General features: G+C 40.4%; 1 protein-coding gene across 1 annotated transcript in view; it reads right to left on the bottom strand.

Moving 5' to 3' along the window:
* LOC121866255 (DNA repair protein REV1-like) overlaps positions 1-20,168 on the bottom strand; it is a gene marked incomplete in the record, with an annotated part of 281,011 nt that overhangs the window by 85,550 nt on the left and 175,293 nt on the right. Inside the window, 1 exon segment of the mRNA XM_042365872.1 lies at positions 10,564-10,916. Within this exon segment, the coding sequence (XP_042221806.1) occupies positions 10,564-10,916 (353 nt within the window).

The raw sequence follows: 20,168 nt of genomic DNA, 5'->3' as shown, positions 1-20,168 counted from the left end.
ACTACGTCATCAATACAGCCCATGGACCAAGAATTGATCTGTAATGTGAAAGCTGCATTATCTGCAAAGAAATTTAAGCTCCTGAACGACTACACCAACACCAAGGATGAGTTGCATAACCTGGGTGACACCGATAGCAAGAGCAAAGAGGACGAGGAACAACAGTTGGCAGAGCAAGAAGTACTTGTGAAACAATTCTGGAGAAAATTCAGTGGCAAGAAAGCTGTGGACTTCTTGGTGGAGGCATGGGATCAGCTGTCTGTAGCAATGGTTCGTCACGCATGGAGACATGTGTTGCAAGGTATTCCAGGTGGGAGGCAGAGTCAATCTGTGACTGGTGAGGTTCAGACTGTTGCAGTAGCAGTGGACCTTGCCAGAGAAGCTGTGCAGAGTGTTACAGCTGCAGGCTTCTCCGAGACCACCAACGACGACATCATGGAGGTGATAAGGGATCCTCATGTGACTGCCAACGAGATTTTAGATGATGATGACGTCAGTGAAGAGGCAGGTGGTGCGTCATCCCAAGAAGAACGCAAGTTATCGCATAGTAATGTAAAGGGTGCCATCGAGTGTGTTGAGAAACTCAAGCTCCTCCTTTCCGACGACCCTGACGATAACCGGTATGAAGTCTTCACTACCCAGCTGTTGCAGACTATGGAGCCCTACATCAAGGTGTATCACGACAACATCAACACTAGCCGTCAGCAAGGAATTACCGAGTTCTTCGCCCGCAACCCACCACAGCCAGCCCAAGCCAGTGATAGTGACAGAGACAGTGATGGTGACTTTGAGGGATTTGCCAGGGAGGCACTAATAAGTGTGGATGACAGTGATGAAGACTCACCTGAGGGCCAGTAGCCTGCCCTCTGCCTCGGAACCAGCCTCCATTCCCGTACGCCGACCCATCTCTTCTACTAACCTAACCTACAGTATATTATTCTCTTATTGATTGTTCCCTTCTATATTATGTGTGTGTGAATACCATCATAAAGTTAAGATGTTATTTTTACTAAAACGTATGTATTGTGTATGGAAAAAGTGGAGTTTGGGGGTCAGCCCGGTCTGTATTTCAATTAATCCCATATGTTATGTTGTTCACTTTATGCGTTTCTCGCTTTACGCGGGCCGCCGTGGGTTCAATTGACCGCGTAAAGTGAGGGTTCACTGTATTAGTCATTTTAAAATTTAGTTAACATATTGATAATTAATATATGCAGAACAGGGAACTAGTTTTTTTTGCGCCCATCAGCCGCTTGACTCAGCCACCAGGCGTCAGTTTGGCTCTGTTGACAGTGGAGTGAACATCTATTTTGCTGGTGCCTTGAATATTTTTGCATTTTTACATTGAAATTATTGGTCATTGTGAAATTAGTTAACATATTGATAATATATAGTGCAGAGCAGTGTTGATTTGAATAAAATAATGACGGCATCAAGCATGGGTCCCCTGAAAGGTGATTTCTCCTCCATCCCCACTTCTTTCTCTTCTCCCTTCTCCTCCACCCTCACTTCTAATTCCCATCATCATCACCCAGGAACCTTCTACATACACACCTCAAAGTAAGTGTACTTTACTGCATTTTTTTTTTACTTTGTATGTACTTTTTGGTGAGCTGGAACCAATTACCCAATATCCCATTGAAACAATGGATTCGGTTAACGAATGACCCTCTGGAAAGAATTGTATTCATTAACCGAGGGACCACTGTATTTGATTGAATTAATCTTTATACTTTGTATGCGAAATGAACAATACAATTCATTAATAATACATAGAATATTAAAACACACAAGAGGATAAGAGACGGCATTGTTGTCAGTGTTTACACCCATAATGTCAGTTATCCACCTGAAACTGAAGAAAATAAGACCCTGGTTGTTGTTGTAGTAAAATTAATGTAAAAAATATGCATGTTTTAATTAATGTTATTTAATATACAGTAAAAGTAACCACTGATATTAAAGAAAAAAGTGAGACTGATAGTGGAACGCCAATGTATACGTGCGCACGGAAACAAGTCATTTATCTTAAGAATATGTACAAAAGAACTGAATATGTATTTGATTGAATTAATGTTTATATATGTGAAATGAACAATGTAATTCATAAATAATACGTAGAATACTAAAACACACACGAGAATACAAGACGGCATTGTTTTCGTGAGCGACGATGGTTCTACATAAGAAACTGAAGAAAATAAGTCCCTGGTTGTAGCTGAGGTGAACTTAATGTAAAAAAATTGAAGACCTGTATGTATGTTTTAAGTAATGTTATTTAATGTTAATAAATGGAACACTAGAAGTAGCTAATCACTAATGGCAAAGAAATAAGGCGAGACGATTGGGAACGCCAACGTATGTACAGTAAGTGCGTACATGTGAAAACATATCGTCATTTCTCACATATGAATATGAAAGAAACTCTTATTTACTGTTCATATATGTTTCAAATAATACTTAAGAATGTAAAACAAAAATTCTAATCACCAATAGTGGTGAAGTCTAAAACATAAGGACAGCCAATGATGTTGTGCGAGTTTTTACTCAGATGACGAAGTCATCAGGTTCAACTCTGGCTGAAGCTGTAGCTTTCCATAAAGCTGTTGCTGAAACTGTTAATGAACCTGAAGTTGTAGCTGAAGCTACTTATGATGCTGAATTTGATGGTGTAGCTGAAGTTGATGGTTTAGGCCTTCGAATAATAAAGCTGTCAAAGAATCTTGCACAGCTGCTTTCTTTTCTCATTATACATCCTTATGTAGATGTCATTTGCATTTATTTAAATTTTAATGCTTTGTTGTGTTAATGGATCCACTTCAGAAAATATGTTCATTGCTTGCTCCATATAATATCCACAGACCTCTCACCTTTTTCATATAATTTTAACACATCTAGTTTCTTGGCTAAGCTTATACACTTTCTATAAGCTTTTGAAACAACACTACCATCACTTGCTCTTTTGCTCATGTTGAATAGGGATGCAAAAATGCTGTAAGAAACCTGAGAAAGTTTTTCTCCTTTTCATGTTCAGATGCGTGAAACAAAGGGCCCGCCAGCTGCGGGTGTCACCACTAACAAGCCCGGCAGCCTTCGTGCGCAAGGAGTGTTTTTTTTTTTTTTTTTAATATCTGGATTTAGTTATTATTTATACAAAAATGTAATATATATATATTTTCTAATTTTGTTGTAATTACAAAGAAAATAATGGTGTGAATTGAATTGGGTCCTAAATTAACCAGGGTCTTAGATATGAATCTTCATTAGTTGAACCGTCGTTATTGGAGGCTTTGCTGTACACTATTGCACACCCCCGGAGTGTTTTTGGGTAGTGTGGAAAGTTCTTCAAGAGTCTACAAGAGTTTAAACTATGCACCTCATCTTGACTCTATGCTAGCAAAAAAGCAATTCTAATTAAGTTAGAAACACCATATTTTTTACCCAAATGATTCTGAATACTGTAGTTTATCTAAGAGTTTGGTAGAATAAATATATTAAAAAAAAATATAAAATCAATATAATTTATATATTATAATACAGTATACAGGTACTCTCGACTTGACACAATCCGATATAACAAGCTCTCAATCTAGAGGAAGGAATTTTTTCCATATAATTCTTCACTCAATTTAGTGAACTACTTTGCTAAATTTAGATTATTCTGTTAATACACTCACACCTACGGAGACACCTCAGACTCATGATATGTACATAGAAACATTATCCATGGCTAACCTTAAACTAGGGGGGTTCAATGTTTGTTTTAAATTTTTTATATAATTTCCAAACTTATTTCCAACTGATAGCCACACTCTTTTGACTTTCTCCCCCACTCCACTTCCTTTCTGAGACTTCTGAGAGACTTTTTGCATGATGTCTCAGCACAGTAGTTAGTTGACCGAGAGGTAGTAGTGAACAACACACGCGGTGGCGGCAAGACACAGACTGAGCGGATGTAAACAAACCCCACGCGCCAATCAGCGCATTTGGGGCAGAATTTAACGGAATCACACTCGATTTAGTGAAATAGTTCGTTAAATCGAGAAAATACTGTACCAGTGGTGAGTGCTTCTGGCCCCAGACCAAAACCCTCAACATCAGAGATTGCACACCTACCACCTTTACCATAACCACCACCATATACCTCTTCCTCACCCTGTCCATCACCACCACCACGACATGTGTTGTTGTCATCAGCCTGTCCATCATCACCACCATGACATGCGCTGTCATCACCCTGTCCATCACCATGGCCCAGCACTTTGTCGGCAGTGCAGATAATTTGAGTCACCCATGATTTGCATCTCTGCTTCATGGAGGGAGGGGACAATGACGGTTTGAAGTAACTGTCACTGTCCCAACTCAGGACCAACTGCCACATAAATGGTGCAGGACAAAGCAGGCCATACTGTATCACCATGTCACCATTTGGCCTGCCTGCATCACAAGGTCAAAAGGACAGCATCTGGTGGTGAGTACAGTATACTATACAGTACAGTAATACAATGAACGCTCGAAGATCTGGACTAAAATGGGTGACCACCCGTCCGAATCTTCCGGCGAATGTACTAAATATATAAAAAACGATAAATAATGATATAAAAAAAATACAGCACATATTATCCTGACCACCGGGGTTACTTATACAGACTTTTTCCAGTGAAAAAGCCATAACTTTGAGTAACATATTACCATATTACTGTACTCATTTTGTACTCAAATGAATACACTAAAGGACTCAAAATTTTATCTCTTGTGCAAACTATGTGACTCAAATTATTCCCTATCTTGCAAGGATTCCAGCAATGCAAGTTATATTCTGATAAGTTTAGTTTGTGAAATTTTATAAGATAAATAGGTAGTAGGTAGTAGACAGCTATCAATAATAATAATAATAATAATAATAATAATAATTAACGGTTTATTGAAAGAGCTTGGCAGCCAGAAGGCTGAAAATATACAGTTACATATTTGGGGAATGGGTTACGAATTACAAATAATATACAAGTGACATAAGTGACACAAATAAGACATATAGTAACTTAGATGGGGATCAGCTCAAACTACAGTTCATTTCAACATAGTGACAGTGTAGGGAGCAGTGTTTACTGGGAGTGAATACACTGATTTATTACATGTTATTGATAATTTTTACAATGGTTGGGACTGGGCTGTTCTTATAGCGATCAGTTCGTGCACGTATGGGCTGGATGCGGTTGTGGTGTCGAACAGCAATTCTCGGACAGGGGATCTCAGGTGGTAGTAGGGGCCGGTGTCGGGGATGGTGTAGAAGCTTCTTACCAAATTTGCAGATGAGGCCGTGGTGATGGTCAGTGAGAGTCGAAAGGGTCAGTGTGTTGAGCGCTTCTTGATATGTGGAGTAGGAAGGGGAGAGAATAATCTTGCATGCCCTCTTTTGCACTTTTTCTAGGTGTTTACGTTGTGTGGCATTTAGGGAGGAAGACCAGGTGGGGGAGGCATAGGTGAGCTTGGGAAGTATGAATGTTGTGTATACACTGAGGAGCTCGTGTGCGGGAACTCCGAGGGACTTGAGTCGGCGGAGGAGGTGGAGACGGAAACTGGAGGATTTGACAACTTCACTGACGTGTGGTTTCCAATTTAGTTTGTTGTCTATGGTGACGCCGAGGAGCTTCGTGGAATCTACAACCTGGAGTGTGTTCGGACCTAGGGTAATGGAAGGAGGTGGGACAATGTCGGAGGAGAGGTTGATGTGCATAACCATGGTCTTGGTATGGTTGATGGTGACATGGTTGTTGGTGGCCCAGTTTTGGAGACTGGTCAATAAATCCTGAAGGGCGGTATAGTTGGGAGCAGAATTGTTGACGCTGATCCCAATGGTGGAGTCGTCGACATATTTCCAGCGAGCAGGGGTTTCTCTTAGGGCATCATTGATGAGCATAAGGAAGCAGAGTGGTCCCATCTTGGTGCCTTGGGGGACGCCACAGGTGAGTGACTGAAAGGTGGAGACAGCCCCTCGGAAGCGTACAGCTTGGCGTCGGTCACTGAGGAAGTCTGTAAGCCATGGTATGAGACTTCTCCGAAGCCCGAGGTCAATAGCTTTGTTTATGATTATATTGTGGTCGACTAGGTCGAACGCTTTAGTGAAATCAATGAAGGCGACAGCTACAGACGTTTTTCGTTTCTCGAGATGGCGGTATATGTAATCGAGAAAGCTGACAAGACAGTGAGTGGTGGAGGAAGTTTTCATGTTGCCAAATTGCTGAGGGTCTACGACTCCTGCAATATCAGCATAAGCCCAGTCAAACACAAAACTTTCACAGATTAGGCTGGGTATTGGGGTGATTGCAATAGGTCGTAGCTGATTTAAGGATTGTGGGCTGGTTGACTTGGGCACTGGTGATACATAAGAGGTCTTCCAGTCAGCTGGGCATCTGGCTTGACTGAGAGAAGCATTGATGATGGAGCAGAGGGGTTTAGCAAGCTCCGGGGAGAACTCCTTGAATAGTTTCATTGGTAAGTCAATGGGGGTGGTAGAGCGTTTTAATTTTAGTTTGTCCAGGCGTTTTGCTACGTCAAATTCCTCTACTAAGTCAGTGGGGGAGGTACTACCGCCTAGGAAGATATTGGAAGCATAATGTAATGTCTAATGGTAGACCCTGCTGCCATATGGCATCACAAAAATTGTGACCAAGTCCCAGGCTGCTCATCTGACTTTATGCCTCATTTACACACAATTGCAGGGTCTCAAATGTTTCTCTTACTACTGACAACACAACATACATACAGCTCCTCCCCGACTTACGACATACTCAGCTTACGACCCCCCTGACATACGACCGCCTCAATCGTACCAAAATTTTGTCAAATTACGTACATGTATTTTCGGGTCCCAACGTCAGTGATTGCACTGTGTACTGACAAAATTTTCAATTGTAATTCACTTTAAAATGGCTGGCAAGCTTAAAAGTGAGAGTTTTGTGGTGCTGAGAAGAAAAAGAGACAACCATTTTAGATTTTCTATGTATTATTTAAGCATTTTCAACTTACGACCTGGATTTGGGTCCCAAACCCCATCGCAAGTCAGGGAGCAGCTGTATATTGTTTCTCACTTTTGATCTTTTTTTTTTATTTATGGTCCTTTATTATTATTATTGTTATTATTATTGTTATTATTATTGTTATTATTATTGTTATTATTATTATTATTATTACTATTATTATTATTATTATTATTACTATTATTATTATTATTATTATTATTATTATTATTATTATTATTATTATTATTATTATCATCATCATCATCATTACAGTAATACCTCACTTTACGCGGTCAATTGAACCCACGGAGGCCCGTGTAAAGCGGGAAACGCGTAAAGTGAATGACAGAACATATGGGATTAATTGAAATAGAGACTGGGCTGACCCCCAAACTCCACTTTTTCCCGACACAATACGTACGTTTTAGTAAAAATAACATCTTAACTTTATGATGGTATGCACACACACACATAATATAGAAGAGAAATATCAATAAGAGAATAATATACTGTACCAGGTAAAAGAAAAATCAGGTTTAATACATATGTCATGGTAGGTTAGGTTAGAAAAAATCAAGGTTAGGTTTAACAATTACGTTAGTAGAAGAGATGGGTCGGCGTATGGGAATGGAGGCTGGTTCCGAGGCAGAGGGCAGGCTACTGGCCCTCAGGTGAGTCACCATCACTGTCATCCACACTTATCAGGGCCTCCCTGACAAATCCCTCAAAGTCACCATCACTGTCACTATCACTGGCTTGGGCTGGCTGTGGTGGGTTGCGGGCGAAGAACTTGGTAATGCTTTGTTGACGGCTAGTGTTGATGTTGTCGTGATACACCTTGATGTAGGGCTCCATAATCTGCAACAGCTGGGTAGTGAAGACTTCATACCGGTTATCGTCAGGGTCGTCGGAAAGGAGGAGCTTGAGTTTCTCTACACACTCGATGGCACCCCTTCCATTACCATGCGATAACTTGCGTTCTTCTTGGGATGACGCACCGCCTGTTTCTTCACTGACGTTATCATCATCTAACATCTCGTCGGCAGTCACATCAGGATCCCTATCACCTCCATAACGTCGTCGTTGGTGGTCTCAGAGAAGCCTTTAGCTGTAACACTCTACGCAGCTTCTCTGGCAAGGTCCACTGCTAATGCAACAGTCTGAACCTCACCAGTCACAGATTGACTCTGCCTTCCACCTGGGATACCTTGCAACACATGTCTCCATGCGTGATGAACCGTTGCTACAGACAGCTGATCCCATGCCTCCACCAAGAAGTCCACAACTTTCTTGACGATGAATTTCCTCCAAAAGTGTTTCACAAGTACTGCTTGCTCTGCCAACTGTTGTTCCTCGTCCTCTTTGCTCTTGCTATCGGTGTCACCCAGGTTATGCAACTCATCCTTGGTGTTGGTATAGTTGTTCAGGAGCTTAAACTTCTTTGCAGAGAATGCAGCTTTCACATTGCAGATTAATTCTTGGTCCATGGGCTGGATTAATGACGTAGTGTTGAGAGGAAGGAAGACCACTTTTACGTTGGGGTGACGATCCAACAGTAGGGGCGAGTGTCCTGGTGCGTTGTCAAGCAGCAACAAAATCTTGAATGGAACATTCTGTTGCTCACAGAATTTCTTCACGTCGGGAACGAAACAGTCATCAAACCAGTAGAGGGACAGAGTAGAGAACATCCACACCTTACGTGCGGTCAGACAGTGGACATTTACCTTGGTCATGTCCATGTTCTTGTAGGCGTGCGGCTTGTAGGCTGTGTGGATCACCGATAACTTGAGCTTACAGGCACCGGAGGCATTGGTGGTAAATAGGACGGTGATGCGCTCCTTCTGCAACTTCCGGCACCGACACTTGCTGGCAGCCTTGACAACTAAGGTCTTGGAAGGTAGCTTTTTCCAAAAGAGACCGGATTCATCCATGTTTAACACCTGGTCGTCGGTGTACTGTCCTTCCTCCATAATCTCACGTAAAAACGGAGGAAAATCCCTAGCCGCAACACGGTCAGCACTAGCTTCTTCACCACCAATGTTAATGTTGGTTCCTCTGCAACCACCCAGAGGAAGCATTGAAGGGTTTGGGCTCTGCAATTCCCATCTTATGTGACACTGCTGCGTACAGTTCATGCACGTACTCCTGAACTGAGCGCGTGTCGACCGCCATGTTCCATCTTGCCTGACGAATCAAGTAGCTCACAAGTAACTTCTCCGTCTTGAGAAGCACTTTGTTGTAGCAATACTTGATCATAGAAGCACCTGTAGACTTTGTGATGTTCATGTGTTCTTTTATCTTGGCTGCATCCTTCTTGATTGTCCGGATCGTAGATTCGTTCACACCATGCTGGCGCACCAAATCAACCTGTCTTGTTCCTTTCTCCAACTCTTGGATGATCTTGTATTTAACTTCATAGCATAGGGCACGTCGTATCTTCTTTGGCGGCTGGGTCCAGGTAATGCAAGGTTTCTTTGTGGTGGTGGTGGTCCGGTGGCAGCCATTCTTATGGAACAATAGATACCGATATACACGGTGTAGTCGGGAGGGGTGTAACTGACGCGGGTAGGTCAACGGACTTCATCGCTTCCGCGGCGGGGCACGTCATATCACATTAAACCAATCACAGGTAGCGAGGAGGGAGTTAGGATGCTTGGCCCAATCACAGTCCGATACGTAATTTGACGTCACCGATAACGCAACAAAGACATACACTGTGCAACCTACTCGCGCAGCTTACCCAACATGGCGGGACAGCGGGAGAGATGGCGGGAGGATTGAATCCAAAAATAGCGCGGCGCAAGATGACCGCCAGCCGCTCTCCGCGTAAAAGAGTAGATGCACGGCGTAAAGTGAACATTCTGGGTCTGGCGGGGTACCGCATAAAAGTAGAAACGCGTAAAAAAACCCGCGTAAAGCAGGGTAATACTGTATTATTATTATTATTATTATTATTGCCCCCAGGCTGGGAGGAGGGAGGAAGGAGGAGGGGGGACGGGGTGAGGTGAAATGTTGACAGTCGGGCGGGGAGATTACCAAGTACGTACGTGCTTGAATTACCTTTTTTTGCCCCAAAAATTTCCTTGGGAACATATCTCAAATTATATAATGGGAGTCAATGGGAAAAATGGTCCCGTGTTACAGAACTTCACTTTACGGAAACATTTTCAGAAACGAACCCCTCCGTAACCAGGGAGATGCCCGTACTAATGTTTTATGTGCTAAATTATACCGCAACAGATTTTCTGCATTTTTCTCTTTGTCCACATTTCAAACAAAACATGAAAATGATGCCACTCTTCTTCCATTTAGAGCATTTATGATACATGAGTTCAGTCCTAAGTTCAAAAAAGTTAGTAAGGCAGTGGGGTATAAGAAAGATGTTTTCATTCAGTCATTCTAGGCCTTAACTTAAATAATTGCATTTACTAGGACTGTTTCTCACCTACGAGGATGCCATCCTACAAAAATCACCACTACAAGAAAGAGGCATTAAATGTTAGTTCTTGGAGCGAACAATAAACAAGACCCAGTAACTTACCTGAGAGAAACTGGTAATTAAGCCTTCATTCTGTGCCTCTTCTGAATCATTGTTTTCTTGTTTGCTGAATTCTTGATTTATACTTCTTGCAAAATCAGTCAAATCATTTCCTCCACTTAACTCACTCATGTTTATTGCTGAACTACCTTCCTCGTGTTTACTATTATCAGATGTGTTGGTCTTGTACTCTTGTTTCCCTGGTTTCTCGGAGGGTCTAACATAACCAGATGTGCTTGGCTTTGGTTCATCATTCACCACCACAGCATCACTACCAGTGCTATCACTCAGACTTGGGATGGTGAAGCCCTGCTGAACATACTCAGCATATCCTTTATCTTTAATGTCCTCAGAGCCTGAAATAAAAAATTAAAATTTTTAACGACTACTGAAATGTCAAGTTAATGTAGATCACATCCAAAAGACTCATAACACCAGGACCACATAATCCCCCATACCACTAGACAAACATTACGAATATTTGAAAACAAAAAATTAAAATAAAAAAAAAGTTACACAAAATTCAAAGCTAAAACAGTAGAAAGCATCCTCACTAACATACAGCTGACCTCAACAATAATAATTCGCAAGATTACAGTTGACAAGCAGATAGAGTACTTGCTACATCTCCCAAGAGTTGATGGTTTGATTCCAGAGCACCCCGAGTCAATCCAGCTGTGAAACAGTACCTAACATTATACGGTAGTAAGAGATGTGATGGTGGCTAAGTCCAGTGCCAGCAATACTGCATCCTTATTTACTCAGGCTTGGTATTTATTGTGATGTATCTGCATTAGCCCAAGAAGGTTGTCATGCCTATGGCACCAACTTTAACTTTCTGGAATAAGAGGACTGCTTGCCTTACACAAAAAAGTCACAAATATTGAATTCAATAAAAATGATGACAAACACTTATCCCTCCAAAAGTTATGCACTAACAGAGTCACAAACAGCTGCCTTGAGGAGGGCTGTGGGCAGTCTTGTTGGCTAATGATAAATGGTCTGGTTACAAAATAGAATATACAGTATATTTATTATAGTTAATGGTCAAAGACAAGGGTCAATCTATGTTAATATTTCAACCCAATGAATCTGAAGACAACAACCAATCTAAGAGTTCAAAGCAATCATTCAACCCTGATTTAGATGTGTAAGGAGGAGCTATGCTGCAATTCTATATCATTTATCAAGGCAATATAATCTGTCATTACAGCCTCTCAGTTCCTTGACCAAGGCAGGTATTGGTAGTAATAATAATAATAATAATAATAATTAACGGTTTATTGAAAGAGCTTGGCAGCCAGAAGGCTGAAAATATAAAGTTACATATTTGGGGAGTGGGTTTCGAATTATAAATAATATACAAGTAACATAAGTAATACAAATAAGATATATAATAACTAGATGGGGAAAAGCTCAAACTACAGGGCATTTCAACATAGTGACAGTGCAAGAAGTAGTATTTACTGGGAGTGAATACACTGGTCTATTACAAGTTATTGATAATTTTTACAATGGTTGGGACTGGGCTGTTCTTATAGCGATCAGTTCGTGCACGTATGGGCTGGATGCGGTTGTGGTGTCGAACAGCAATTCTCGGGCTAGGGATCTCAGGTGGTAGTAGGAGCCGGTGTCGAGGATGGTGTAGAAGCTTCTTACCAAATTTGCAGATGAGGTTGTGGTGATGGTCAGTGAGAGTCGAAAGGGTCAGTGTGTTGAGCGCTTCTTGATATGTGGAGTAGGAAGGGGAGAGAATAATCATGCATGCCCTCTTTTGCACTTTTTCTAGGTGTTTACATTGTGTGGCATTTAGGGAGGAAGACCAGGTGGGGGAGGCATAGGTGAGCTTGGGAAGTATGAATGTTGTGTAAACACTGAGGAGCTCGGGTGCAGGAACTCCGAAGGACTTGAGTCGGCGGAGGAGGTGGAGACGGAAACTGGAGGATTTGACAACTTCACTGACGTGTGGTTTCCAATTTAGTTTGTTGTCTATGGTGACGCCGAGGAGCTTCGTGGAATCTACAACCTGGAGTGTGTTCGGACCTAAAGTGATGGAAGGAGGTGGGATAATGTTGGAGGAGAGGTTGATGTGCATAACCATGGTCTTGGTATGGTTGATGGTGACATGGTTGTTGGTGGCCCAGTTTTGAAGACTGTTCAATAAATCCTGAAGGGCGGTATAGTTGGGAGCAGAATTGTTGACGCTGATCCCAATGGTGGAGTCGTCGACATATTTCCAGCGAGCAGGGGTTCTAGATGAGAGTATCTTTTAAGTCACTTATAGAACATGAAAATGCAATACAATATATTGTATTATTCCTAACTTTTTCTATTCCCTCTAATTAATCTTCTGATGAGAAAAGGTTTGGGGCATCCAATCTCATTAACTTAATCTCTTGTCCTTGAAAAATCACGGAAAGACAAAATAAACAACTCTGGGACATTCCTGTTGGATCATTGTCACTTAAAGGTTCAACAGCATTGCCTCCTGTGCTTGCGGGTAGTATGCCACCGAGAACTAGCAAGTACTGTCTGAACAAAACAAAGCCTTGGACATTGGAGTTTAAAAATGAACAAACACAAAATAAATATTGGAACATGGAATGTGAGGACATCAAAATAATGAGGTTGGTAAACATGCAAATGTTTGTAGGGAAATAAAAAGATTGCAGTGGAACATTCTGTAATTAAGTGAAGTAAGATGGGCAGGTTCAAATAGCATTAGTGGTGAAGATTCATACTTTATATATTGAGGCGGTGAAAAACATGAGAGAGGTGTTGGTATTCTTGTAAACCAGAAGTCGAGTATCAGTGTAAAGGGATATTGAATAGTGTCAGATAGAGTTTAATGCTACACCTATGGACTTGGTAATAATACAGGTTTATGCACCAACAAATGATAGTGAGGAAGAAGTCTTAGAACAATATTATGAATATTTAAAGAAAGTAAAAGACACCGTAAAGTTTAATGAGTGTCTGATTATAATGGGTAATTTTAACACAAAAGTTGGGAAAGGGAAAGTAGCACCAGAAGTAGGACCAGGGGGTTGGGTAATAGAAATGAGAAAAGAGAAATATTAATTGACTTTTGTAAGGTAAACAAGATAATGATTTCAAATACGTGGTTTGAACAACACCCTAGGCATCTCTATGGATGGGTCTCACCCCAGGACAATGTAAACAACAGAGTTAGGAATAAAATATTTTACATTTTAATTCATAAAAAATTAGAAATTCAATAACCCGGTCCAAGACCTATCCAGGGGCAGATTGTGGGTCAGATCACGTCCCAGTAATGAGTTTAGTGTGGCTAAAGTTTCACAAATTTAAAAGAAAAACTATGGGCAAAATCAAATGGGATTTAGATAAGCTCAAAACATGGGCAGGGACAGAATATGATAGTGAAACCAAAAATAGATTTTCAGTATTACTAGAAGGTGACTTTGATGAACAGGGACCAGGACAACAATGGAATAATTACAAAGAAGTAATGTTAGAGACTGGGGAAAAACTTATAGGACACAGGAGGACAATACACTTACAGAGATCTTGGAAAAAAATTGGCATTAATGAAGGAAATATTATATTTTTAAAGAACCTTTACTGGCAACAGGAGGCTGCAAGGTTAGTAAATAATGAACTAACTAATTGGTTCACAGTTAGGCAGGGAGTAAGATAAGGCCGTGTTCTATCTCTAAAATTGTATAATATACAGTAGTCCCTCGTCAACCGCAGGGGTTAGGTTCCTGAAAAACCCCGTGGTTGGCAAGACTAAAGGCTTATGGGACAGCACCCATTAAAGCCTAAAAGTGTAACTAAGTTGCCTGTTCCTTCGCTAAACAATACCTGGACAGGCATCATTCATTTAGCATCTGGATGCGTTCCTAAAAAGCAGATCCCTAAATGAAATGATCATTGAGCGAGGGAAAATTAGATATAATATTCTAAACGAGGGATACCGAGGAATAATATCCGTGGAGATGGCACATAATTGTGTAGCCCAGATGCTGTCTGGCTATGTTATTGTTCAACTCGCAATTTGGGTAGATATATGTAATTTCGTTCATTTTCTTTTACTTTGTTACATGTGTAACAAAATATAATAATAATTATCAAAAACATGGAGAATATACAGTTCTTACGTGCTGTTTGCTATCTTGTGTCCCGTGTGGAGTGAAAAGATTGCCAAATGGTCAAATGAGGGAAAATACGTAGAATTTGCTATAAAATAAACTCCAGTACACTACAGTAAACTAACACTCACTAAGTCCATGTTAGATGTGTTCTCTCTGAAGTTGGAGGACTACTGTTATTTGGGCCGTCACTCACTCTCAGAGTCAGAAAATGAGGCTGAAGAGTCTGGACTATCATGGGTGGATGGCAGGGTGAGAGCTTTAGACTTGAAGTGGGTGATGCCTTAGGTGGAAGGTGCTGGGTGCAAATGATGACTGCAGTGTCATTGGCTCTTGCTTTAGCTTGAAGAACCTGGTGATGGGTACCTGATGTGTCCTCTGTTACTTTTCTATGTAGAGGTCTCTGTAGCACTTAATATCTTTCTCCACCAAACGTTTCACTCCTGCCCTCTGGTTCGAGTTTGGATCACGTTCGGAGAAACTAGCAAGTATGTCATCAATAAGGGGGAAGTTTAGCCACAACAGGTTCATTACTGAGAAGCTTGTCAGGTTCCTCTAACTCAACTTCCTCCTCTTCCATCACTCGCTGCTGTTCCAGGTTCATGGGGTCCTCATTGCTATGCTCCTCAGTGTGACTGTCAAGAAGTTCAGTCACGTTTTCCCGGTCGACCTCATTAAACCCAGCCTGGTGCAACAGGGTCACAATGTTGCGCTGAATCTACTCCACCCTCTCTTGAACCCAGTGAGGCCATGCACACACTCAGGCCAAACTTTATGCCACACACCATTCACTGTAGACACTTTCACCTCATCCCACGATGCACCAATGTTGTCGATCGGCTTCTTAAGGAAACCACCTGAGGCAAGATGGTCGAAAAATATTTAATATACTAAACCCTTGATAACTTGGCACTATGGGGCTCTGGCCTTGCTGAGTTATCCCAAATTTCGACTTATCGAGGCACTTCCCCCCCCCTCCTACAAAAAATAAAAAAGATAAAAATTATCGACCCATATATGTGTACAATCAAAGACAAAAGTCGTGTCACGGTTTTGTCCAAATATTAAATATAACTCGTGAAACATTATGAGAGCCCCTACCATAAGGCAGAACGCACCAAAAGAAGCCCTTCGGCATATGTTTTCACCAAATTTCACGACACAACTTTTGTCTTTCATTGTACATGTATTTACTAAATGTAAAAAAGCAACACTTACCAGCACTACAGGTGACACATGCATGGTAGGTGACACATAGGTATGGTAGGTGACACAGAGGCATGGTAGGTGACACAGAGGCATGGTAGGTGACACAGAGGTATGGTAGGTGACACAGAGGCATGGTAGGTGACACACACATCCTTGACCACCGAAGGGTCAAGACGTACCTGGCGCTCCTCTCGGAGCAGCCAGGTCAACTGTTAAGTTGGCCCATACCAACCCCTTCCCCTGAACCCTCCTCCCCACCGGAATATCAACAAGTTCTCGCCAGAAGTTACAATTTCATTTAGGAAAGGAATAGAACCAGTGTTAAACAGAGGTGAACAGTGGTGAACAGTGTTTAAGTCAGTGAGAACAACTCAACAGTAACAGTTGTACCCAAGTTAACCTTCACACAGTGAGGTCCCAGGTACCCAGTGATAACGGCCCGTGAGACCCATGTGTTAATCCGTCTACGATAGGAAGGCCTGGGACCAAACCTCACTCATATAACACCATCTGTGAGGGAATTACTACACCACATGTCCCTCATAACACCATCTGTGAGAGCATTACTACACCACGTCAAGTCCCTCATCACACCATCTGTGACGGAATTACTACACCATGTCAGGTCCCTCATAACACCATCTGTGAGGTAATTACACCACGTGAGGTCCCCCATAACACCATCTGTGAGGGAATTACTACACCATGTGGTCCCTCATAACACCATCTGCGAGGGAATTACTACACCACGTCAGGTCCCTCATACCAGCATCTGTGACGGAATTACTACACCACGTCAGGTCCCTCATAACACCATCTGTGAGGTAATTACACCATGTGAGGTCCCCCATAACACCATCTGTGAGGGAATTACTACACCACGTGGTCCCTCATAACACCATCTGAGGGAACCACTACATCACGTGAGGTCCCTCCTAACACCATCTGGGAGCGAATTACTACACTACGTGTTTGCTGTTCAACACGTACAATCCTACATTAATCTGTATGTTCACTGTGTGTTCCTTTACCTTTCTCTAATGAAGGCTTTTGTTAAACCACCAATGTATGTAATAAGTCATTTATGTCCAATGAATATTTTCAGCCTTCGGGCTGCAGAACTTTTTCAATAAACCGTTAATAATTATTATTATTATTATTATTAGAGGCATGGTAGGTGTTGCAGGTGGCCAGATATGCTGAGATTTTCCCCGATAATTTTACATATCTCGGCATTTCCTGTGTTATATTAATATATTCCGAGACCATATCCATGCAGAGTTATATGAAATTCTGAGTTATCAAATGCTGAGTTATCGAGGGTTTATTGTAATAAAAAAATAAAATAAAATTCTCAGAGCTTTGTGAGCCATTCCAGTAGCAATTCCCACAATATCAAAATTATTTATAGAGATTTAACAATTAAATGGACAATTAAATGCCCCCCTCCCCCCACACATGTGTGCTCTAGGTTATTCTGACACATATCAACAACCTCTAGTAAAATATTCATAGAAAATAAACTAGAAAAGTTAACCAACTTCTGTTTTCTCTGGTGCTATCTGGCATCTTTCTGTTATGCTGCTGTGATAAGGAGAGAGGGAGGGAGGATGGAGGAGGTGCTGGGCTAGCTGGGTAAGTTAGTATGCTCTTGACTGTCGAAGTGGTCAGGCGTATGATTCATTGCTCGCCACAGCCCTCACTCCATCGCGCTTACTCAAAATAGTCTTTTTATAGCATTTTCAGATATTTTTCCACTATTTATGGGCCAGTTTTGAAAAATAATGTCTCATTTGAAAGGGCAAAGAAATATGAAGAATTTGTTGTTTGTACTTTTTCATTATTAAGAAAATTGATAAGGAAAGGTTGAATATTGTATAAAACAAAACAAAATAATAATATTGATAGATTAAAAGTAATTCAAACTATTCATTAATTATATTGATAACTATCACCTAAATAATTTGCAAGAAAATTCACCATGGGATGGCAGAGAAATATCAAAATGAAATTTCTTGACATTTTTATTTCTTTATAAAAAAAACACTTACCAAAATGCTTGAAACTTGTATATAATCAATACTGTACAGATATACATAACATATATAAAAATCATGAAAATCGGATGATAAATAATATTGTCCAAGTCAGTATCCTTAATGTTGTACAGTTGTACCCCACTTAACGCGGTCAATTGAACCCAGAGGGTCCCGCGTTAAGTGAAATCCGCGTTAAGTGAACAACAGAACATATGGGATTAATTCCAATAGAAACCGGCCCGACCCCCAAACTCCACTTTTTGAAGGCACATACCTATGTTTTAGTAAAAATAACATCTTAATTTTATGATGGTACATGCACACAATAAATACTTAAGAGAAATAGAGAAATACAGTCGCCAAGTTAATGTCCATTCAAATAATGGACTCAACTACCTCCCCCTCTCACACTACACTGCTGGCTCTTCCCTCTCAGAGAAATTTTTGGGGGAAAACCACTAAATTTTAATAAATAATACCTCAAACTAAAGTTAGGATAATACAATTGACATTGCTGGATTCCTTGTAAGACCAGGAATATTTTGAATATAAATGTCATATATTTTGCACAAAAGATAACATAGTTACCTAGAGAAAAATTTTTATCTAAAATTTGTATGTTTAATGCAAAATATATGATGTTTATATTCAAAATGATCACCAAATTATAAGAATTCCAGCAATGTAAATTATATTCTGACCGGGTAATTTGTATGAATTTTATGAGCTAAAACAAATATCTTCAGTTAATAAAAAAAAAATAATCTTCACAACACTATCTGTCAATCAAAGTACCCCACCTTGCCTCCCCCCCTCTTCCAACCGCGCGGTCAGTCCCAACCCTCCCCCCCACCCCCCACCAATCCTCCCTTCCAGGGTTTTTAACATTTAGTATTAAATAATACCTCAGATTAAAGTTAGGATAATATAATTGACATTGCTGGATTCCTTGTAAGACCAGGAATATTTTGAATATAAATGTCATATATTTTGCACAAAAGATAACAGTTAATTTGAGAAAAATTTTTATCTAAAATTTGTATGTCTAATGCAAAAATATGTTTATATTCAAAATGATCATCAAATTATAAGAATTCCAGCAATGTAAATTATATTCAGACCGGGTAATTTGTATGAATTTTATGAGCTAAAACAAATATCTTCAGTTAATAAAAAAAAATAATAATTCTTCACTGGGTAACAGATGGTCGGTCGGTCCCTCCCTCCCCCCCACCCCCCACCAACCGTCCCAAGGAGATGTGTGGGATAACCACTAAATTTTAATAAATAATACCTCAAACTAAAGTTAGGATAATATAATTGACATTGCTGGATTCCTTGTAAGACCAGGAATATTTTGAATATAAATGTCATATATTTTGCACAAAAGATAACATAGTTAATTTGAGAAAAATTTTTATCTAAAATTTGTATGTCTAATGCAAAAATATGATGTTTATATTCAAAATGATCATCAAATTATAAGAATTCCAGCAATGTAAATTATATTCAGACCGGGTAATTTGTATGAATTTTATGAGCTAAAACAAATATCTTCAGTTAATAAAAAAAATAATAATTCTTCACGGGGTAACAGATGGTCGGTCGGTCCCTCCCTCCCCCCCACCCCCCACCAACCGTCCCAAGGAGATGTGTGGGATAACCACTAAATTTTAATAAATAATACCTCAAACTAAAGTTAGGATAATATAATTGACATTGCTGGATTCCTTGTAAGACCAGGAATATTTTGAATATAAATGTCATATATTTTGCATAAAAGATAACATAGTTAATTTGAGAAAAATTTTTATCTAAAATTTGTATGTCTAATGCAAAAATATGATGTTTATATTCAAAATGATCATCAAATTATAAGAATTCCAGCAATGTAAATTATATTCAGACCGGGTAATTTGTATGAATTTTATGAGCTAAAACAGGCAGTCAGGCAGGGTGGGGCAAATCTAAAAATAGCGTCTGGAGCCGGACACTCACCGCGTATATGTGGAAAAAATCCGTGTTAAGTGAAAGTTCAGCTCTGGCGAGGCACCGCGTATATGATAAAACGCGTTAAGTGAAACCGCGTTAGGCGGGGTAATACTGTACTTGCATCAAAACTCCTTGTCCTGCTTCTGTGATAAGTTGCTGCATCACACGATGCAAATGACACCCTGATCCATGAGTTGGATGAGTAAGGTGGTGTTGGGCAGGAGAAACATCACCT

The sequence above is a fragment of the Homarus americanus genome, unplaced genomic scaffold, assembly GCF_018991925.1.
Source record: "Homarus americanus isolate GMGI-L3 unplaced genomic scaffold, GMGI_Hamer_2.0 scaffold32583, whole genome shotgun sequence".
Lineage (NCBI taxonomy): Eukaryota > Metazoa > Arthropoda > Malacostraca > Decapoda > Nephropidae > Homarus > Homarus americanus.
This window is presented reverse-complemented; position numbering and strand designations above follow the sequence as displayed.